This window comes from Mchenga conophoros, linkage group LG16 (genome assembly GCF_057382185.1).
Source record: "Mchenga conophoros isolate Kocher_MC1m ecotype Shallow Benthic linkage group LG16, M_conophoros_male_GT1.1, whole genome shotgun sequence".
Lineage (NCBI taxonomy): Eukaryota > Metazoa > Chordata > Actinopteri > Cichliformes > Cichlidae > Mchenga > Mchenga conophoros.
The window spans coordinates 16,963,941-16,986,356 of NC_140541.1; the positions used below are offsets into that span (position 1 = coordinate 16,963,941).

Here is a 22,416-nt window from a genome sequence, read left to right on the forward strand (position 1 = left end):
GACCTGTTATGTATTCAAATAATTGCAGATTCAATTAATTTGCTATCAAACAAGTGGGTCCAAATGGTAATTGAATTAGGCCAGTGTAATGTAATTAAACCAAATTAGCAAAATAATTCATGACTAAAAGGTAGATTAAAGTTGGATCATTCCTCCCGAGCATTCTTTTTCTTTATTCAGTCATTAACTGAATAAGGTTGGACTGACTTTTATGTATCCATTACTGTATTTGCAGGGCATGGTGACCAGGTGTTTGAGCTGCCCGTCAGATAACTACAATATTCCCTGTCAGATTTAACCAAGGACCTTTGTTAGGACTCGTATCTCCTCTCCCTCTCCTCATTTCCTGTCAGCCTCAGCTGTCCAATGAATACAAAATTGCAAGGAAGAAAAGAGCCTTGACTGTGAGTGTCTATGTAAACAAGTAGACGCACACATTTAGATTTCTATTTTGTTACTCATGCAGATTTTGAATGCCTCTATTTTCTGTTTGTGCTCAGTAGAAAAGACACTGAGCAAAATTAAATGTTTCATTTTTATGGGAAGAAAAAAGCTTCTTCTTTCACTGCAGAAAAAAAGCACTGCAGCATTTAAGTGGACTTCAGAAGCTCTGGTTAAAAAAGAAAGCTGGTAGTGCTTTTAATTAATCATTTATTTCTGCACTCACTTGTAGATTTTTCCCTTTCTCTTGAGTTCTCCAAAAGCCTTGTGAAACGCTACACTGTTATGATTTCACATAGCAGGGAGCGCTATCCTCCTGTGAGCCCCGACGGATCCGTATCCCCCCGTTGTGAAGTCAAGTTTAAAATGTTTTGCTGAATTAGAATAATGAAGCCCGTTGTCCAGAGTTAGGTTTGTGATGTGCTAATGAAACCGACTTTGATCTAAAGCGATTGAGGAGGCGTCCCGGGGAGATGCAAGCAATCTGCTGAGGTTCATATCAGGAAGCTGAACGGAGAGAGAACAGCAAATATAACAAGAAAGTGTGTTAGAAAGGAAAGAGCACTGATGATGTCTGACAGTCCAAAGTCATATATCTCTGTGGCTGACCTGCCACCTGACTCAATCTCTGACCTTCCTTCTTCGTTCTCTGTTATCCACTCATCACTCACAGGGAAAAACCTGAAGGCCCATTTATTTCATTTTGACATCGCTGAAAGGTAGCACATTCATGGGACGTGTCCTCCTCAGTATCTGTCATTCATGTTTACCATCTCATACATCATACAGTACTGCATATTGTTCTCATCATGCCTTTATTTATTGCCCCAGTGCAGCACCAAGTAGAATCATTGTCTTCATCCCCTTCTGTTGTTTCTTCACTTTTCTCTCATGTATTTAGAGTTAATAAGAAAAGTACAGTCAGAGCAACGCTTTTAGATTTCTGACTTCTGTGTTTAATAATGACCCTTTAAAAATTTGTAACAAAATACTAAAATGACTTTGTCTCTAGCCTGAATGAAGCATTACCAGAATCTAAAGCAGCATAGGGTATTGTATTACAGTGGAGACTAGTGAAAACTGTCCTAAAAGACTCTCTTTTGTGATTTCTTATCATTTAATTCAAATTGCAGCTAAGAGCCCTCTCTCGGGAATTGCAAAATTATGCTCTCTGTCTAAAATGTATCAAAGTGCAGAGTGGGGCTGGGTGTGCACGTGCTGCAACAGCTTGAATGATTGGCGTAGCAGTGAATAACATCGTTTGCCGCACATGTCCGAGTGGGTTTCCACCCACGGCCCCTGGGCATGCAAGTGTTGTGGAGTCTCTAAATTGCTCGCGCTGCACCGTGTGTAAATGTGGGTGTGAATCCATCATTGTTTTTATGCAGAGCTCCATGACGAATGGCTGACTGATCCAGGGTGTTTCCCAACTTCAGAGCAGTTATTAGCGTGGTGTGTTTCAACTTCCCAGAAAAAATGAGAAAAAACAACATGAAAGAAATTCAATATAAGCTCTTGACCTCTTTTCCCAGATTTGTTTATTAGTCAGAACTCACCCGTGCGAGGGTCCGCGTGAGCTTTATTCAAATTCAAAGCACATGAATGTTTATAACTAGTATCAGATAATGCGGTCATATCTTATGAGACATCTTTCGTGTGCCCTGACCATTTCATCCAAGATTTCCAAGACTTCTTTGTATTCCAGGATGGAACTAAATCATTTAAAACAAAAATGATTCTTTTTTTAGCCAAATAATTTACATTTATGCAGCTGTGTAACAATATCTTAGTCACAGTAGTAAGTTATATAACATTGTGTGTGAAAATTTGTCCCAGTAACTGCAGCTGTTATTGCTGTGGTATGTCACACATTCATTCGGGCTGCCTCGTCCCTCGTCTGTTCATCCAGCTGTAAATAATCAACAGATATGATTGGATTTCATGCAGTATGGATAGCGTTACGCTTAAAAATGAGCCTGGGTTGCAAAGCTGCTATCGTGTTCTGTAGGACACTGGTCCTCAAAAACTCCTGGTCTGGCATAATTTCCTCTCAAGGGTGATAACATGTGAAAAGTTATCCTTCTGAACAGGATTGTACAATATTAATTGAAATGGAAGCGTTTCTTCACTAGTCTCCGCTGGGCTAATGGCTCTTTTCTGACTCGGTTTCCGTTCTGGCTCCACACACCCAAACACACACATATTTTTCCTTTCTTTTTTCTTTTCTTAACTGAGCCTAGGAAGAGAGACTTTATTTTTCCCTAATGTCTTTGTCCTCTGTGTGAGTGCAGCATCATTTCTCCCTAATTTACACTGATTTCTTTGTTGAATAACTCATAACAAATGGTTCAAAGTAAAGTATCTATCACTTGGCTCTCAGGCTTAACTTAGGAGACATACAATATAGGGCAGCTAAACTGGTATCAGCCAAGCAAACATCACTATAAACATTGCTTATGAGCTCTGATAATATCACCATCTTTTCTTCTCTTTTAATGAATTTGTTCTTTTCAGATTAACTTGCCAGGTCTGAATTTAAGTCGGTGTTACTTTGTTATATCTGGAGTGTATTTTTAGACTCTGGGGGTGGATGCACATGCTTATTCGCAAACATTTCCAATTTAGCTGTGAGCCGGTGTGCATGCAAAGGTAAAGCTAACTTAGTAAAAGTGCTCAAGATATCTTACGGTAGGAAAGGTTGAGATATTGCTAATAACAAAAATGACCTCTTGGTTCAGTATCTCAGCGAGCCACAAGAGAAAGCCTGCATGAGCCATCTTTTGTTTTTGTCACCTGTTCCTTTCCTGATGTGACACATCTAAATGTCACACAGGAAAAGACAAAATTACATAAATGGAAAAGCCTGTCTGCATAATTATCTTTAAGAGTGCATTTATTATGAACCATTTACATACAAACAGTAATGTCTAAATTGTCAACCTCATGAAAAGAACCTTTCTCCAACATTCTTGAACCAAATTGAAGCAGAGTGATGCATTTAGCAAAGATGTTCCCTTTGGGTGGATGTCCCGGACCCCTACAGAGACTGTGACTCTGTAAGCCCCCGATTTCCTATAATCCCACCCGTGGCCTTGAATGTGGGGACTTTTTTTTACATGTCTGTTTTGAATGAAACGTATAATCCAGGACTGGCTGTACGCTGGCCAGTCAAAAAAAAATCCGTCCCCCACAGCCGAGGTACACCAATCGAATCTCCATTCATCCACAGTCCCTGGCGGACTGAACCCTCCTATTTGTGTGCAGCTGGACCCTTTCATTATTTACACTTGAAATGATAATGACATCATGTGTGCACAGCTGCACTATTTGCATCCACGCTGCATGCTAATGAAATTGTGTACCAAAATGGATAGGTAGGAGGGAAAAAAGGATGCTCCTGCAATATTTAAAGGCTTGTCTCTTCAGATGTGGAGCTTGTTTGTTGGTTTTTTGTTTTTGTTTTTTTTTGGGGGGTGGGGGGTGGGGGGTATAACAGGGCAAAGGTTACTGGGAAGCACATAGCACCTTATAAGGGAAGTTTGCAAATGTGATACAATAAGTGGGAGGCAAGGAAAGTTCAGAGTCAGGATTTTGTAAGTCATGCGTGAGTGCAATGACAAGCAGAGACACTACTCTGTAACACGTCGCTTCTGGGTTAAAACTGTGTGACAAATTTTGTCGAGCTGGCGGCTCCACTGCCATGACGGAGTGAGATTTCTGTGTAGGGCATCTCTCTTTGAGGCTGACTCTTTGATTCCCCCACTGAGGATGGTTTAAAAGGTTGGAGAGAGGTGAATGCCACTATTTTTGTTGTTGTGTAATCTTTGTGCAGACATTAAAAGGAAGGTAGGATGACTGGCAAATGGCTGAGAATAACAGAGTTAGAAGACTTTATTTGTAATGAGTAAGTTTATAACAAATACAACTCTACCAACACTTCACATACAAGTACAATCGTGTCAGTGATAGAACTGCTATAAGAGCCTATTAGATAATACAAAACTTGGCCAAACAAGTGCTCGAGCAAGCCTAGAAGTCACAATGACACTGAATACTAATTGCTGCTGGTCTGTTCCTGGATGCCACTCAATTCACACAGCACTGAGTCAGACATGACTGAAACATTGACATGCAGTTCTATGAGATGGAGATGATGTTTGCAGTGCTTTGAGTTTTGCTCACTTTGAACCTCAGAACAGCTTCATCTTTTCAACCCATCTTAACAAAGTCTTGTGTGTAAAATAATTTGTTGGGGGATGAGGGAGCATTTTGTGTCTAATTTCTGGCAATAATGGAGCAATATGGTACAGTCACTCCTTAACAAAAGTCACCAATCAGCACAGAAACTGCACTACTCTTCGAAGACATTCCTCTGTGGTGTGAAATGTAGGTATATTTACACGGATGTGGCGCGAATGGTGTTGGTTATTCCCGACAGAAAACGTATTCAGTGTAGCTTGTCCAAATTTTGTCTTCATTGGGATCGTTGCTGGTGTAGGCACAGGTGCCTGTGGAGCTGCAGGCCACCATGTGGAATCCCGCTTCTGTCAGCTTGTCAAATGCCTGCTCTAGAAAATTATACTTGAGATAGTACCGGGATGTGTATCTCTCAGGGGGCCTGTCCGGGTCTCTGCTCTCATTCAGCGTGTCCCCAAACACTTCTTTGGCCAGAGAGGTCTTACCGCAAACTGTGATGCGCGCCACTCTCCTGAACTTGGCATCGGTTTGGATGTCTCTGCCAATAGTGTACGAGCCGCGGTATCCTATCGTGATGTAGCCGGACTTTCTAGAGTCCAGAGACGGGGAGCGCATGGCTCCGCTGACAGACATGGTGCGTAAAGTCTCCAAGCCGCCGGAGGAGCCGCACTGCTGCCCGCCGTCTTCTGTGTCGCTCTGGCCGATCTCCTCGCTGATTGAATTCTCTTTACTCACCCGGGGATTGAGGCGTTTTGCGAGGTCCCGAAGCTGGAAAAAGTCAGCCTCTCTCTGCAGCCGACTTTTCTCGGGGAAGTAGTCCGGGAGGACCAAGTTGAGGTCTCGGAGATAGTCGAGGATGTAGCGGAACAAGAACCCATCCCTGTCCAAGAAGAAGCGCCCTTTGCTGTCTCTCGCCAACTCCTTTGGTGACTTCTTGCTGAACATGTTCCACAAGAGTGAGTCTGGGACGGCGATCAGAGTTTTGTGTCTGGTGACATAAACCTGTCCGCCGACATTCAGCTCGATGATCTCGGAAAACTGGGCGCCCGAATCCCCGCAGCTGGACACTCCGCGCTCTGTGTCCGCCAGTGCCATCTTCTCTGAGCTGCTTCACTGATGTGGAATCAGTGGAAACACTGAGACACCACAGCGGCAGCAGCTCGTTTATGAAGCTTGGGCTTACTGCGTGCGTGCGTACCGGGAGGTGACTGCTGAATTAACATTTAACTATTGAATGACTGTGAAGAGTGCCAATGCTGCTCTCCCTCCTCATCCACAGAGAGAGAGAATCTATGTATCCACCAGAAACGTCACCTTCCTCCTGACCTTGTAGCGCAAATACCGATGTGATAAAATTACAGCATGTGTGGGTGGTTTTTTTTTCTCTCCAAATGAATGCAAATCCATTAGGATCACACACAAACCAGAGACTATGAAACTGGTCCAAGTCATTCCCTTAAAAAGATGTTTGGAAAATATGGAAATAGTGACACCCATTGCATTTGTAAAGGAAATGCAGCCAGCATTCAGCGCATGCTCACATATTAATTACAGTTAGGGCCATAACATTTTGTTAGTGAGTTTTGTCACTGTATCTCATCACAGTGGATTTTAAATCTAACAATTAAGATGTGATTGAAGTGTACACTTTCAGCTTTAATTGAAGAGGTTTCGCAAAAGTGTTACATTAAGTGTTTAGAAATTATGGCCATTTTTATACACAGTTATTTGTTTTCAGAGGCTAGCATAATTTTACATGTAAGGAACTTTGTTAACACTTGGATGAACATTTTTTGCAGTCGATCCCTACATGAAATCTACAAGCCTATCTCCACAAGAGTGTTCTTGACTTGGCCAAATGTTTTGAAGGTGTTTTTGTTAACCAGGGAAAGAATTCTGTGGTCATCCACATCCTTTGTCTTCTGTTGTGTTCCACGCTGTTTCACGTTTCTGAGCTCACTAGAGCCTTCCTTTTTTATTGTCTTATTTTGTTGTGTTATTGGTTGATTTTTCAGCCTAACAATGGCCTCCTTCAGTTGTATTTACCTCACACCAAGCATTCCAAGATACCCAAAAAAGGTCAGCACTTGAAATCAGCACCACGTCTTAGTTTGTTGTGGACGAATAAGAAAAATGTTTAAATGTTTAATGTTTAAATGTCCAGTCACTTTTGAACCTTTGGAAATGGGGAACCAAGTATAAAAATGGCTGTAATTCCTAAACAGTTAATACAGTCCTTTTATTTCACCACTTTAATTTAAGCTGAAAGTCTGCACTGTAATCACATGCTGATTTAAAATCCACTGTGGTGGTGTACAGAAGCAAAATTACACAAACTGTATCGCTTTTTTTTTATTTTAAGGTCTAACCATCCTAACCTAATTCTAAATGCTAATTAGTAACTTACACACACACACACACACACACAGAGAGAGAGAGAGAGAGAGAGAGAGAGAGAGCTCTCTAACAGCCATTTAAAGAAGGAAAGAATTACTGTAATTAGTCGTTTCAAACAACAGTTCTTAATCAGTGTTTTCAGCACTGCATCATATTCCTTCAATGCAGGTCTACTACTATCCCACTTCATACTTTATTCTTTCACAAAGTGGTTCTAAAGTGGTGCTATGACCCGAGCAGCCCAAGCCGAAGGGGGAAGAACGTAACATGAATGATCCAGGTGGGGAGGGTTGAGTCACAGATAAAAGGTTCTGATGGGTATAATTTATTAATTGAGTAAAACCTTTTTAAAAGAATAAATTCAAACCTGTGATACCTAAGTATACTTTCTAAACAAAATGAGAAAATGAGAAAAACCAAACAGAAGGAGTGATAACTGTAATTCTAGTGTAATCTAGGCAGAGAACCAGCTTATTGTTGTGCAGGAGCATGTTATACTAAACCTGAGCCAGTCTCGGGGGCCAGACATAAAACAACACAAGGCACATTCAATTTCAACATCTTAGGAGAATCAGACATGGCAGGCTGTTTACACAGTCCCAAGAATTACATGAAGGCAGAGCAGTCAGTGAACACAAATCCAGACATCAATCATGGGCAAACACTATAAAAAAACATTTAAGCTACAATAGAGGAAGTAGTGTCTAAAATTCTTGCCATATACATGAGAAATCAGTCACATTGCACTATGTGACATGCAAGATAGATGCATAAAACATTAATATAACCCCTAACTTATTACAAATCTTAAACTTAAACTATAGTAATGAAATGACTGACTTTCTGTCTACAAACTAAAGTTCTCATTAAGTCACTTACAAGCAAAAATATGCCAGAAACACATTTAATAATCATCCAGTGCAATATTTGCTTTGCTTCTTTTATGATATTGCTGGTGGTGATTTTCTTGAGTGTGTGTTGTGGGATATTTTGGCCATGGGTGACATTTAGGAAGTTTCAAAGTTGCACCATTTTGTGAAAGCACGGAGCATTAGAGTCACAGTCACGTGGACCTCCTGTCTCAGGGAGAGTGATCCACCAAAGCCTTGTTCTTATAGATTTTTATGTTATTGCAGTTTTTAAGAGCACAGTATCTTTTTTTTTTTTATTTAGTTAGGTAGAAAGTTTTATTCAGCTTTATCTTGGACATAATTACACAAATCTGAGCAAAATGTTACATAGTGTATCAGCTTAATCTGTATAATACAAAAAGAGCAGCTGGAAAGGAAGCACATTATGGAATTACATAATTAAGCCCTTCCATGTAAACTAATCTTTTTGAAAAGAGAGAAACACAACCAAGTTTTCCTCATTTTTACATGAAATGGATGAATTTGTTTCACTTTCATTTCTTCAAAGACTTTGGTTTACCATCAGAGTTTACCCGGAAAACAAATAACAATCAGTGATAACCATTAATAAGCCCACGTTTATATGCAAACTGGACCAGATGGAGATTTGGGGTTTGCAGTTGTGAGCGACTGGTAACAATAAAACTTAAGCCACAGCTTTTGGTTCAATAATCAGCGGCTGAAAATGAAAAACTCTTTATCACGTGATTTTCACCTATTTCATTTCTGCATTTATAAACTTCCCCTTGCACATCAATGAATTTCCATTACTGGGCACCATTATGAAAGTTGAATTAGTGTATGTGTGTGGATGTGCACAACTACATATTCACATACAGTATATATCTGCATATACACACACACACATGCTTCTATAAATATATAACCCACAATTGTTGGGTTTTTCCCTGTATGTATTATTGTAGGGTCTACCTTACATTATAAAGCGCCTTGAGGTGGCTGTTGTTGTGATTTGGCGCTGTATAAATAAAATTGAATTGAATTGTAAGATTGGACACAAGAATAAGCATATTGCATGTTTGGACTGAACATGAGTTTATGTATATGTAATGCATATATCTGAGGGCTGATAAGATGAGTCTGAGCAGTAGATCAGTGCACTTGCACAAGTTATTTACATTGTGAGTTATAAAGTGTACATAAGGGTGTGTGTCCAGAGGAGCAGGAGATTGAATTGGACAGAAGAAAATTGCATATGTAGGATGAATATAGTTACTGTGGGATCGAGTTTAGCAGTCTTACAGTTTTAGGGGCAACATTTTATTTTAAGTCGTGTGATTGAATCATGTGTGCCTACTAAAACACAGAAAACTAAAACACAGAAAATGTTGTCAATTTCAAAATCAGCTGTCACAAGATTTTGTTGTGTGCAGATTGTGCAGACTCCCCAGTGCACTGGCAACCAGTAAATGAAAAGACAGCATTGAGTCATTGCGAAAGTTCCCACTTCTCATCCTAGTGGGTTTTTAGCCACTTTGGAAATTTGGCAGTCCAGCCCTCAGAGTAATTATAAAAGCCAGCTATGCTTGGATGTTTAGTCACTTGAAGAGCTTGTGAAGACTGAACAATGCTTCGCAAGGTACTGTTGGTTGCTGTATGAGCTTTAATAAAGGCACCTTTTGGAAAGTATTTTTGGCTTTTGGTGACCTGCAGTATAGCTTAGCATCTTAACTTGATTATAGCCACAATAAGCTGCACCTTCTCTGGAGGTCTGCATGATTTGAACTGACTAGCCCCGTGGAATGTTTTTCAGGGTATCACAGAGAGCTTTGGAGCTGGGATCCATGCCCTCAACACCTCACAGCTGACAGATGGTGTGATTAACAGGAGCAAAAGGATGATGCTGGACACCCTCGGTGTCGGACTATTAGGAACCAGAACAGCTGTCTTCAATAAGGCTCTGAAGTACAGTCAGGTACAGTGAACTGCATTTACCCTATAACTGCAAAAACAACTGCTGACAAATATTTGCTTATGATGTGGGTAGATGTAGAAGATGCTCATTTAATTCTACACAGAAACTAGTAATACATGAGTACTTTGTATCTATTGTCAGTGATCACATAAAAATCTTTATATGGGCTCATCAGAGGTTGTTTGTGCAGCTGAAATTAAAATACTCTTCTGCTCATCGGTGGATTTCCTTTACATACGATCGGTCCTGCTAACTAACTCGCTTCATTTGTGCCCTGATTGCAATCTTGACAAATTATTAAGTTGTTTTCCATAACATGTTGATGACTGATTATCCAGTCAAGTCTTGCACTTCTTTAATAGTCCGGTTAATCTTCTTTCTGCTGCTAGTTATTTTTGATATGTCATTTATACTCATATTAATGTGCCTCCAGTTGTTCACATCGCGGGAAAGGAGCAGCGTTTGGGGTCAATCAGATATAATTCTGCCTCCTCATTACGCTGCATTTGTTAATGGCATCGCTGTAAGTTTGGATTTCTACAAAAGCAAAAATCTGCAGAAAACAGGAATTATGATCCAGCTCTGCTTCGATCCCTGATCACGTCTTTGCCTGACTGTCTATTAGGTTCACTCCATGGACTTTGACGACACTTGGCACCCTGCGACTCATCCCTCGGGCGCCGTCCTACCTGCGCTGCTGGCCCTGGCAGAGACACTTCCCAGCCAGCCCTCTGGTCTGGATCTCCTGCTAGCCTTCAATGTTGGCATTGAAGTTCAAGGCAGACTGATGAGGTTCTCCAAAGAAGCCTACAACATCCCTGAAAGGTATCAAGTTTGGAAATATTTTCAGCTCTGGAATAAATTTATTCTCCAGCTCATTTAGATTAGAAAGACTAGAGCATTTGATTCACCAGTACCTAGTGCTGTCAAGCCAAGAAAACAGTTTTGGTTTCATTTTGGGTTTCAGAGGTGGATGTGGTGACTGGATTCTGGTTTGTGCTCACATGAAAATACCTTATAAGGAGAAATCACAAAAACCTTTAAAAATGACTAAACTGATGATTAAAATACATATGAACTGTTTGATTAATGAAGCAGTGATTCCAGTTAATCAGAATCACTATGTCACGCTTGAGTAAATCTTGTTGTTTTGCTTCTCAGATTCCACCCTCCCAGTGTTGTTGGAGTGATGGGCAGCGCTGCAGCCTCGGCTAAGCTCCTCGGTCTGTCCCCTGAACAGTGCATTCATGCTCTTGCCATAGCAGCCTCCTCTGCTGGGGCGCCTTTAGCCAACGCTGCCACACAGACCAAACCTCTCCACATTGGAAACGCTGCTCGGGGAGGCCTAGAGGCCGCTCGGCTGGCCCAGATAGGACTGAAGGGAAATCCAGCCATACTGGATTTGGACAGAGGGCTTGGTGTTTACTACAAAGACTACAGTCCCTCCGCTATGGCGGATTCTGCTGTGAGAGCATATAAATGGATTCTGGAAGATCAGGACGTGGCATTCAAACGCATCCCCGCTCACCTCGGGATGCACTGGGTTGTCGATGCAGCTCTAGCAGCCCGGGAAAAGCTCCAAAACGCAGTCGGCAAATTTGACCTCAGCCAGATCCGGCATGTCACACTTCGGGTGCCTCCATCCAAGTACGTTAACTGCCCGTTACCTGCCACAGAACACCAAGCCAGGCACTCGTTCCAGTTCAACGCCTGCACCGCACTGCTGGATAACAAGGTGACCGTGGCGTCTTTCGGCGACGCTCAAATCGGCCGATCCGCTCTGAAGGAGCTCCTGGGCAAAGTCAGCTTGGAGACGCCGGAAGATAACCTGCCCAGTTTTGACAAGATGTACTGCGAGGTCGAGATAGCGACGCACCAGGGGCCGAGCTACACAGCCAGATGTGACACTTTCTACGGCCACTGGCGGAAGCCGCTGACTCTGAAGCACCTGGTGGATAAGTTCAGTGTGAATGCTTCGTCTGTGCTGTGCACAGAGGGAGTGGAGGGGGTCATTGATGTTATAGGAAACATTGAAAGGGTGGCAGATTGCTCAATATTGGGTTCATATCTGAGAATGACAAGTAATCAAGAGCACCTGGACAGAATGAGGATTTTGTAATTACACACATATCTTTATATGAAGCTTTGTATTCTTTTCAAGAAAGTACGAATTAAATAATAACCGTGTAAATATGTTGTACATACTTTTTTCTCTTCTGTGGTCAGAAATAAACTGAACCTTTTTTCTTGTATTCGTTTATTTATTTATTTGTTTCTGAGAACATTATCCTCACCTGCAGCTGATTCTCTAAAATGTGACAGATGTGGGGCGGAGCCACGACAGCAGCAGTAAAACTGACACGCAAACTCAAAAATTCAGCTCACAAGGAGCTCAGTTCTGCTACTCTAGATTATCTTTTAGTGCTTTTAATCACTTCAACACCATTCTGCAACCAGCTCAGCAGACATCTACCGCACAGCTTGCAAAAGTCTTTTCCTTGTTTCGACCTTCTACTGATTACACTCAGGCGAGTTTCAGGACGCCCTGGACCATCGATCCGATTCCATCAAATATCTCGTGGATCGGAGCGTTGCACATGAAGGCACAGGTGGTGACCAGCTTGTTCTTTTCGTCCACGTGGCTCTCGCCGACGCCCTTGCTCACGTGCTTGCAGCCCAGCTGGTTGATGGCCGCTGCAGTGTCAGCGGTGTCTGGATACCTGAGAGGTGGGGGAGAAGAGGCACTACTTAATGTTTTGCTGCTCAAAGCAGATTTCTGCAAACATCTTAGGAACATTTGAGGTTTTGCTTTTAACAACTGGAAATTTCTATTTATATGTTTTGGAGATGCATCAATTATGCCTGCAAACTGCATTTACAGAGGGACTTTCCACCTTAACATGGAAAGAACCCAACAGTTTTTGCTTCCTATTTACACAAACACACCAGTGATTGTCCTGTCAATCAAATATTTAGCATCCTGCACAGTGCACCAGTGGGTCTCACTCATTAACTACCTAATATCTAATCTGCCAATCACATTACAGCAACATTTAGGCATGTAGACACGGTCAAAGACTGTGTGTTGAAGAGCTAAATCACTCAAAACAGCCAATATTTTATAAGAAAGACCTTTGTTTACCCAGCACAAAGGGGAAAAATAACTAGCATCCAAATCAGATATCTACTGAAACATGCATTGGTTACTGGTATCAGCCACATTTATGTAAAAGCACACTTGCAAGAAGACATCGACCAGATTAAATGTTTACATGGTACATTTTTTCTTCTGTTCTGTTAATTTTTTTAAATAATTTTATAATATTATTTTGCCTGTAAACAAAATCATGATCTCAACTGATTGTTGGCTTTGACATCTGTCAACCGATCAATTGGTCCAAGTGTCAGTCAGCCACCACTCTGACAAAGACGGATCCTCTCCTAAGTCCTTTTTTAAAAATCTAACACTGTAATCAAATTAATTTGTCATGGAAACAGGAAGAAATTGTGCAACAGGACAGGCAGACTGGCTGTAAACAAGCCCACACCCAGCACGTGGTAGTCTCTGGAAACAACTGTTTGCACTAGGGCTGGGCCATATTATACCGTTCAGGGTAATACCGGTATAATGTTAGGCAACGATAGGAAAATGAAATATCGCGATAGAATGGGAGTAAAACACGCATGCGCAGTGCCTTTGTTTTCATACGCACATGGCCGATTGTTGAGTGAAACAGATGAACCAGAATTGGTTTGTAAAAATGGTGCCACTTCCGTGATGTGGAACTGGTTTGGTGTTTGTCTGTCAGATACACAACAAAGCACATTTTTTTGCAGAACATGCAAGCGGCCGTTGTTATTGTCATATTTGTCGGACTAAGATGCTCTTAAATCTGGGAGTAATCTGGGTCCTAAACTCAGTATGCTTCAGGTCAAACAACACTGCAGCATCACTGAGAGTTAAAAACTGTCTAAATTCTTTCATCTTTAATAAAACGATCAGCATTGCTGCTTTACCAGGTGTAACTATAAAGTTTAACTTCCAGGCATCCATGAAAACAAAAGTTATTACATTTAACGGAGTTAGAAGTTAGCAGGAAGCTAGCGGAAGTTAGCTCGCTAGTTTCGCTAGTTACCTAAGCATGATATTGCATGTTCTGACTGAGAGATTTCTGAAAAAATTCAAATGTACAGCTCTGCTATCACTTCCAACATAAATGAAGACAGGAAACTAAACAGCAGTGACGTTTGTAGGGTTATTGAAGTTGGGCTAGCTGGTATATAATGATGTGCTACGTGATCGCTAGCGACACAGCTATGTTAGCATAACATAAACAGTGAAGCTGGAGGACGAACACTAACACTTTTCCACTTATAAAAGTTAACGTGAAGGTTCTTCATGGTTAGAGACAAATGCAATCGCATGGCAGGATGCTGTAAACGGACCAAACTTCAGTCAGGAGAACAACTGAGATAATCCATCCACAATACGAGGTTAGTCATTAGTATACTGCAACAACATGGGAATAGAGCAGCTGCCAGAGAATTCAACATTAATGAATCAATGGTACAGAAGTGGAGGAAGCAAGAAGAATGAGTTTAATAAAGTTTGATTTATCTGACTGCTTTGTTTCGCTTAATGTGCCTTATAATCCTGTGCACCTTATGGTCCGAAAAATACGTACTGCACACTGCAGTTTAATGTTGCAAAGCACCTCTTTTTAACTTCAGTGGATATTATACATGGTTATGCTCAGGATATGTCAGCCCATTTCTACTGGAAATGCCTTTTGGTTAAACTTTCAGCAAGGAATTTGCATTTGCACTGTTACATTTTTATAAAGCTTTAATGTACATAAAAACCAGCTTCTTGTTTAAGTGAAAATAAATGGAAGGTTGTCTTTTTGCGCTAGTAATGTTGTGGAGCTGTATTTTGTCTCGCATCAATTATATCGTCAGTTATATCATTATCGCAAATTTTCAAATATATATCGTGATAAATATTTTTGGCCATATCGCCCTGCTCTAGTTTGCACACAACAATTGCAGCATTTAAAAGTCCAAACTTAGAACGCAAACAAGGAAGTCCATGTTGCATTTCTCACTTGTCGTCCTTTTCGATGCCGACGGTGACCTCGCACCCAGGGATCACTTTGGCAGCCAGCACAGGTGAGATGCAGCAGAGGCCGATGGGTTTGCCTTCGCTGTGGAACGCCTGCAGAGCAGCCTTGACCTCGTCATTTACAGAGCAGTCCTTGCCCTGCACTGCCCACGTACAGAGATTCTTCGCAGCTCCAAAGCCGCCTGTAAAACACCAAAAATGAGGAAGAGGTGTGATTAATGTCTGGATGTACATAAGCCAGAAATACAAACTTCAGTTTCAACCTTACTCAGACCTTCCCAACATCTTTTTTCTGTAGGCTTCGATTGTACCAGCGAAATACATATGAACACAAACCTGGGAAAATAACAGCCTCGTGCTCTTTCACGCTGAGCTTAGACAGATCCTGGATGTTTCCACGGGCCAGCCTTGCGCTCTCCACCAGCACATTCCTCTTTTCCTGAGAAGGCGCACCTTTCAGGTGATCTACCACATGCATCTGGTCAATATTGGGTGCGAACATGTTCACCTGGAGGTGATAAAAGCAGCAGAGACGAGTTCAAAAACAAAAAAAACAAAAAAAAAAGCACACCAGGCAACTAATAATGATTGTTAACATCACAATTCTTGAAGCTAACTCAACAGAACTTCTGTCAGAGCAGCATTTCAAAACCTAAGAATATCTGCATTTCGCAACACTTTCCCTGACTCATAGTGGACCTTTGACTGATGACTACTCTTGTAAGCTTGAGACATGTGTCTGGGTCATTCCATGTTAATTCCTGAAAAATGAAACTTTGTAAGACGAATTTGAGAAAATTTCCAGTCCCAACTGTCATTTCTGTCCTTGAGGAAAAAAGAGAAATCTTTCACGGGATGAAGGCAGCTCTGTTTTTAAACATTTATCTACCATTGTTGTTGTGAGGGGTTAGCTAGGTCCTTAAATATGTAGGGTAAATATGAGGTATGGACTCTAAGGAGTGCAATTTGTAACAAGGTAGCAACTAGTAATGTGCAGTAATAAGACATGTTGCATAATTGAGAAATTCTCTAACACCAATCAAAGTAGTAATAACAATAATATAGTGATATTAATAGTTGTAACCACTTAGTATTACTAAACAGAAGTCCTAACACACGAGGGAAGAAAGTGTTTCAATGCATGTCTTATAGAGGGTTACCTGAAGTATGTGTGCTTTTCTGTTACTGGTGGCTCTTTGAAGAGCACCAAACCTTTTAATAGGCAGGACAAAAATTTCTGTTATGAGATATGCCTGACCAGTTGCTTTGGTGACTGATTAGTCCAGCTGGAGGGTTACGATTGGTTATATTACTAACAGAAATTAAGAAACGCCTCAAGCCTCAAAACTAAAAAAAGTCTCATTAAAACATAAATAAAATTAAAATCCCATCATGGTCAGCTTGCACCTCTACATGCAGAGCGCTAAATAGACACCAGGTGGATGCTTCCACTCAGAGGCTCTAAGTTAATGTGATACGTTTTTGAATTAATTTCCTCAGAGTGCTCCAGCCAAAACTGCAACACTTATAAACAGATTTAACTGCACACATAGGTAGAGTTGAAAGGCTTGGAAAAGTCACTTGGCCATTTAGAGGTTTGCACTGCTGGTAAGAAAAAGGACACACTATCACGCTCTCTGGGCCCGTTTTCTGGACTTTTACAAACCATTCCTTTAAGGCCGGTACAGAGAGCTGCTGAAAGTACACGGGCCTTCACATTTCACTGAAGCTACCCATCAGCAGCTCAGACAGGACCATATACTGATCAAACTGGCTGCCTCAGGGACCCTTTCAAACGTCCAAATAATGAAAGAGTTGCCTTCCATAAGAAACTCAGATGTGGCATCCTTCCTGCTTAACCAGTGAAGGCTGTTATCGGCTATAAAACATATATCAGTACTGGTGCATTTGTCAAATATGAAAACTTAATTTCTCTGGGAATAATGGAGAAAATGATGGTGTCAGCAGCAAAAATCTTGTTATGTCAGGACACAGTTTGTTCAGCAGAGTGCAGCATTTTCCCTCAGCAATTACTCTAAAAGACCCAACACAGCTTGAAACATTTACTACACAAATAATAGCACACCATACTTACTGGCAAAAAATAAATAAATAAACATGGCGGACCAGATAAGCTTTACTAAGAGTTGGGTGTTTTTTTTCTTGGGGGCAGATAACTGTTGAGGTTAAGGAACTTTAAATACTTCGGTGCATTTCAGTCGTTTATTATTCAGCAGTTTGCACAAAACATTCTGCAAGGCTGTTCGTGTCACTGTGCGCAGTCTGGTTAACAGGTAGAGGTCAAAGGACGCTCACGGGTCGGACTGCAAATAAAAAGTGCAAAAATCGTAGAAACTGCCCAGCACGGAGAAGTGGAAGCGGACAAACTGGAAGCTAATGAACATTTCTGATGTGTTCCCTCCAGGGGCAGCGGCAGATAAAATCAGCGTGTCACACTTACAGTCGCACCCCCTCTGCTCAGATGGACCAAAACAGCGGAGGCCTCGTGGATCTCGCTGCCGTCATAGACGCCGCAGCCCGCCAGCACCACAGCCACGCGTTTGCCCATCTGCGCTGAATAATAACTGCTGCTCACGGTCTGGAGGGTCCTAGCTGTCAGTAAGTTGCGACCACAGTGCTGCAGAAGACTGAGCATGGCGGACTGTCAGCGGACAAAACGCCCCCGGATGCCGCTTCTTCTTCTGCGCTTTAAAAAGTAGTTTGACGCGCCCTCTTACGCCATCGTGTGTCCTCACCTGAGCACTACAGCTTTTACTTAGATTGAACTGCTAAAACTGTGTTTTAAATATAAAGGTTACAAATATTTTGGTAAATATTGTAAAAAAAAAAAAAAACCATGACTCAAAAAACATGTTTTAGAAAGGTTTTTAGCTAAATGTGGAAAAATTGCCATTAATTTCAGCGTGTTTCAGTTTACAAACGGCGCCCCATATTCTTGTCTGGTGTGGTCATGTGATTTGGTATCATCAACAAAACCATGTGATCTGTAATGAGGAAGTTAGAGGCGGTGAGTCATGGGAAGATAGTCCTCTTCGTAACTGCTGTTTTTTTACGGCCTTGACATGTTTTACACGGAGGTCGTTCTGGGATTCAAACTGCTCCTCTTTCTGCACGTCGTCGCTCAGTTCAGGATTAATGGACAGCAGAAGTGGCCCGTACCCTACAGGTATAAAGACCGCACACCTTTCCACGTTCACTCCGCTCTTTAGCGTTAAATCATGTGACAGATAATGAAGAAAACTGGAAAAGACGATCAAATAAACCTCGTTTTCAATTACGAATGGTCGCTTAGTCCGTTTTGATCAGTACAAAGTTCGCAACTTTTATGTTTTTTTCCTAGAAAGCGTGTCTGTTCCGATGTTACACGTTCACTGACACGTTAAGAAGACATTTTGTGATTTTGTGTGTTCTTGTTGTACCAATAAAGCCTTGTTTTAGACAGCAACCCGAGGAAGTATTCGTGGTACGTTCACGTGACTTAAAAATGTTGGAATTTGGAGTATCTCAGTTGTGCAGCAGAATTAGTGGAGTGGGTTTCATACATTTCCAAAAACGCGCCACAAAAATGTATGTAATGGCTCTGTGACCTTCTGTCATCAGCAGGCAGCAGTTCATCTAAAGTGGATGTGCCAGAAATTTTTGCTGCATTTCTGGCTGTTTCTACACTTTAACCTGCATTTGTGGATGGTATGGTGATACAGACATGCATTTCTGGAAGTGTTCCTGAGCCCGTGCAGTGATTTCCATGAAAGAATCATGCCTGTTTTTAATGCAGTGCTTCAGTATTGAGTTTTGACCTTGGTGTTTGTGCACAGAGATTTCTCCAGATTCTCCAAATCTTTGGATGATATTGTGTGTTGTTGATTGAAAGTTTGAATTTACACTAAGGAACATTATTCTGAAAATGTTCCCAATTTGTAGACGCCATGTTTTGGGGATTGGTGAACCTTTCCCCGTCTTTACTTTTCTCTAAGAAGCTCTTTTTGACCCGATTATGTTACTGACTTGTTGCCATTTAACCTAATTAGCTGCGAAATGTTCTTCCAGCTGTTAACCTATTTTTCCAGCCTTTTGTTGCCCCCATCCCAATTTTTTTTTCCTAAATTGGTACAGTCTTGTCAGTCACGTCTGATATATTTTCTAAGTTGTATTGTGAATATTTTTGAGGTTTGCAAATTATAACATAATTTTATTTACATTTTAGTATAAATTAAAACAGTGTCACAGCTAGTTCATATTTGAGTTGAAATATTATCCTAAATAACATTATTTAGGATAATATGCTCATTTTTGTAGAGCAACATGAAGTAGCTTTGGGCTCGCAGTGACTTTAACCTTGACCAACCATCTGACGTGTCTCATGTCACCCACAGGCGTTTCGATCGTCGGCCTGATGTGGACTCTTACTGTCAAGCTCTCTATCCGTTCTGCCCCACCGGAGACCCAGATGGACGGATTCCCTACATGAGAGACAGCGACACCATCTCGGTGTATCGGCTGCAGACTCCAGTGTGGGAATTCAAGTATGGAAGTTTGCTGGGAAAGTTTGTAAGTGTGTAATTTGAATTCTGAAATGTCTTTTTACAAGTCAGGGATAAAGCAAAAAGCACCAGGGCACATTGTTCTTTTCGTATTTAATATTTTATTCTCTAAAACAGAAGTGAAGGGGCCGCTGTGTTCTGGCTAATAAAAATACTCCCTCTGTTAAAACAGAAGTGAAGCTGCAGCTACATTATTCATAGAAACACACACACATACATAAAACCAGAGTATGTTTCTGTTCTCTTTACAGCACATCATGCATGATGCTGTTGGGTTCAGCAGTGCAGAGACAGGAACCAACTACACTATGGAGTGGTACGAGCTGTTTCAGCTGGGCAACTGCACTTTTCCTCACCTCAGACAAGACATGTACGCACCTTTCTGGTGCAACCAGGGAGCTGCCTGCTTCTTTGAAGGCATTGATGATTTACACTGGTCACGGAATGGCACCTTAGAGAAAATTGGAGTAATCACAGGTAAGACTTGACATCTGTGCACAGAGAAGCCGAGATAAAACTAGATATGTTACATCATCAGTGGATATGACTGGTGATAATGTGGATTTTACTACAAATATATCCTGCAGAGCATGACCCTGAAACAGCTTATTTTGCTTTTGTAGTTGTAAAACTACAAAATTTGTACTTTGTATTGAGTCAGATACACATCCAGGGTACTTGGTAATCATGAAAACTGTAGAAAGACAGCATGTTGAAACAGAAATTCTGCATTGACTGTTTCACTGGCTTCAGGAGGCCCTGGATAGCTTCCAAAACCCAAAACAGGCAGTTCTGGTTTTGTGACTGATAGCTTGTCTTGTCCAGGGAGAGCTAGAGCACATCCAAGAATTAAATGCCTCGAACATATAAAATGTTTTTTACACTCTTGTCTTCTTGGACTTTCTGCTTCACACCCATTTTTTTTTCTGGTATTAACATGTTTTTCTTTAATTCTCCAGGGCAGCAGTTCAACGACATGGCCCGCTGGGTGCAGGAGGACAACGAGACTGGGATCTACTACGAGACGTGGGCAGTTCGGTCTGACCCCAGCCCCAACGCCACGGTGTGGTTCGAATCCTATGACTGTTCCCAGTTTGTCCACCGCACATACAGGAAGCTTACAGAGCTGGGAGCCAAACTATCCAGCCGATCACAGACCAACTACACCAAGATCTACCTGTACAGCGGAGAGCCCACGTACCTCGGCAATGACAGCGCCATTTTCGGACAGCCTGCTCTGAAAAATCTGGCATTGGACATCCGTAAATTTTACCACACATTTAGGCCACACCAGACATTTGCAGATGCCATGATCAGTCTGCTGGAGGCTTTTGAGACGGTCGTGTTGGAAAGGAGCTTCTACCTCTACTACAACTTTGAGTACTGGCATCTGCCAATGAAACCTCCATATGTGCGGATTACATATGAAGAAGTGCCTTTGCCTTAAAATCCCATTTGACTACTAATTTTTTATTTTATTGGTAAATAGTATTAGCTGAAAGGCTAATGACAACAATATTAACATAAACTTCAATGAATGGTTAATTTTTTTCTTCTATTTGGAAATGGCAGGCAAGAAAAAACGTTTCAACTAAGTTGTCACGTGACTATGAAGTCCTTCAAAAGCTAAATACACCCCACGATTCAGTGGCTTGCAGAAGTAACTAGTCATTGTTTTCTATATGACTTACATATACGTTACATTACTGCATCATTACATTATTCATCAGTGCACAACCTTCCTAAGGTCCTGCGTAGCCTTTTAATCAGCTTGATGTCTGAACTGTGGCTCGGTCATAATAACAATAACAACAACAACAACAAAAATTCAGCTATTTCGTTGTAGACTTGCTGCTGTGCTTGAGATCTCTGTCCACTTGGAGTATGCAATTTCAGCCAAGCTTTAGCTTATATTCTAGTCAGATGGCCTCACATTTGTCACTAGAATACTTTAGTATACAGAGTACATGGTTGGCTCAATGACTGCAAGGTCCTCAGGTACTGTGGCTGCAAAACAAGCCCAAATCATCACCCCTCCACCACCGTGCTAGACAGCTGGTATGAAAGATTTATGCTGATAACACGGTGCTGTGCATTATGGCCGCTTTGGTCTTATCTGTCCAAAGGACATTGTTGCAGAACTCCTGTGGTTTGTTCTGATGCAACTTTGCAAAGCTAAGTCATGCTGTCATATTCTTTTTAGAAAGAAGAGCTGCTCACACTTGCTGATGTTAATCAGTTAATCAAGTGCATTTGATTAGCATCACCTAGCTGCTACTCAATTCCTATGGAAGCATTCAGGGTGTACTTAGTTTTTTGGAGGACCTGAGTCCTGTGAAAAGTTTCCACACAACTGTAGCTGTTCGAAAGGTTTCAATCATAAAGGATAAAACCTCATTTTCTTCAAGAGAAAATAGATTTCAATTCAGTATTTCTCACCAAGGAGCATTATGTACAGATCTGCTGAGTCCATTTCCTGCTTCATAACATTCTGTGTTTGTAATACCAGTTTAAAAAAAAAAAAAAAAAAAAAAAGCACTTCTGGACTTTCCAGTGTTTAAATGTTCGGAAACATTTAGCAGGACTTTTCCTGGCCGAGAAGTGGCGTTTGTGGGTTGACTACATGTTTAAGTGCGATCAGTCCACACACAGTAAAAGCAGGGCTTCTGGGTTAGCTTATTTGACAGAAATCTGCATTTTCCTGTTATTTTTGGACATATGATGACGAAAAAGAGACTTCTTGATAAATAAAAGATGCATGTACAACCCCACCCCTTTACTTCATTTCTTCTTGTTATTTAAGAAATAATAATTTAAGAAAACTGCTCATACATCTTCTCATCTCAAATG

General features: G+C 41.3%; 4 protein-coding genes across 5 annotated transcripts; 2 read left to right on the plus strand and 2 right to left on the minus strand.

Annotated features, from left to right (window-relative positions):
- The first annotated feature begins 254 nt into the window (after positions 1-254).
- On the plus strand, positions 255-12,134 carry acod1 (aconitate decarboxylase 1). 2 transcript variants are annotated; one of them, XM_085248750.1, is made up of 5 exons: positions 255-404; positions 9,721-9,882; positions 10,316-10,405; positions 10,508-10,707; positions 11,044-12,134. In XM_085248750.1, the coding sequence occupies exons 2-5, from the start codon at positions 9,805-9,807 to the stop codon at positions 11,999-12,001; spliced, it is 1,326 nt and encodes a 441-aa protein (XP_085104876.1). In that variant the 5' UTR covers positions 255-404; positions 9,721-9,804; the 3' UTR covers positions 12,002-12,134. The 2 variants fall into 2 exon arrangements, with proteins under 2 accessions (XP_085104876.1, XP_085104875.1); XM_085248749.1 differs by lacking the exon at positions 255-404 and adding an exon at positions 9,500-9,546.
- Positions 4,309-5,961, minus strand: kctd12.1 (potassium channel tetramerisation domain containing 12.1). The gene has a single exon (XM_085249963.1). The coding sequence runs from the start codon at positions 5,731-5,733 to the stop codon at positions 4,867-4,869; it is 867 nt and encodes a 288-aa protein (XP_085106089.1). The 5' UTR covers positions 5,734-5,961; the 3' UTR covers positions 4,309-4,866.
- LOC146556511 (glutamine amidotransferase-like class 1 domain-containing protein 3, mitochondrial) lies at positions 12,123-17,711 on the minus strand. Its single transcript, XM_085248753.1, has 4 exons — positions 17,466-17,711; positions 15,341-15,512; positions 14,988-15,186; positions 12,123-12,602 (listed from the first exon to the last, which is right to left on the minus strand). The coding sequence occupies exons 1-4, from the start codon at positions 17,658-17,660 to the stop codon at positions 12,407-12,409; spliced, it is 762 nt and encodes a 253-aa protein (XP_085104879.1). The 5' UTR covers positions 17,661-17,711; the 3' UTR covers positions 12,123-12,406.
- Positions 17,712-17,983: 272 nt separating this feature from the next.
- Positions 17,984-22,337, plus strand: cln5 (CLN5 lysosomal BMP synthase). The gene is made up of 4 exons (XM_085248752.1): positions 17,984-18,191; positions 19,399-19,573; positions 19,818-20,043; positions 20,526-22,337. Exons 1-4 carry the CDS (start codon positions 18,088-18,090, stop codon positions 21,011-21,013), a joined length of 993 nt encoding a protein of 330 aa, XP_085104878.1. The 5' UTR covers positions 17,984-18,087; the 3' UTR covers positions 21,014-22,337.
- The last annotated feature ends 79 nt before the right edge of the window (positions 22,338-22,416 follow it).

Coding starts and splice junctions, on each gene's coding strand:
- acod1 (XM_085248749.1), top strand. Junction 9,883..10,315: donor AGGCTCTGAAGTACAGTCAG/GTACAGTGAACT, acceptor ATGTGCCTCCAG/TTGTTCACATCGCGGGAAAG. Junction 10,406..10,507: donor CATTTGTTAATGGCATCGCT/GTAAGTTTGGAT, acceptor ACTGTCTATTAG/GTTCACTCCATGGACTTTGA.
- LOC146556511 (XM_085248753.1), bottom strand. CDS start 17,660: ATGCTCAGTCTTCTGCAGCACTGTGGTCGCAACTTACTGACAGCTAGG. Junction 15,187..15,340: donor CGAGGCTGTTATTTTCCCAG/GTTTGTGTTCAT, acceptor GGTGTTTTACAG/GCGGCTTTGGAGCTGCGAAG. Junction 12,603..14,987: donor GGCATCGAAAAGGACGACAA/GTGAGAAATGCA, acceptor CCCACCTCTCAG/GTATCCAGACACCGCTGACA.
- cln5 (XM_085248752.1), top strand. CDS start 18,088: ATGTTTTACACGGAGGTCGTTCTGGGATTCAAACTGCTCCTCTTTCTG. Junction 18,192..19,398: donor AAGTGGCCCGTACCCTACAG/GTATAAAGACCG, acceptor TGTCACCCACAG/GCGTTTCGATCGTCGGCCTG. Junction 19,574..19,817: donor GAAGTTTGCTGGGAAAGTTT/GTAAGTGTGTAA, acceptor TTCTCTTTACAG/CACATCATGCATGATGCTGT.
- kctd12.1 (XM_085249963.1), bottom strand. CDS start 5,733: ATGGCACTGGCGGACACAGAGCGCGGAGTGTCCAGCTGCGGGGATTCG.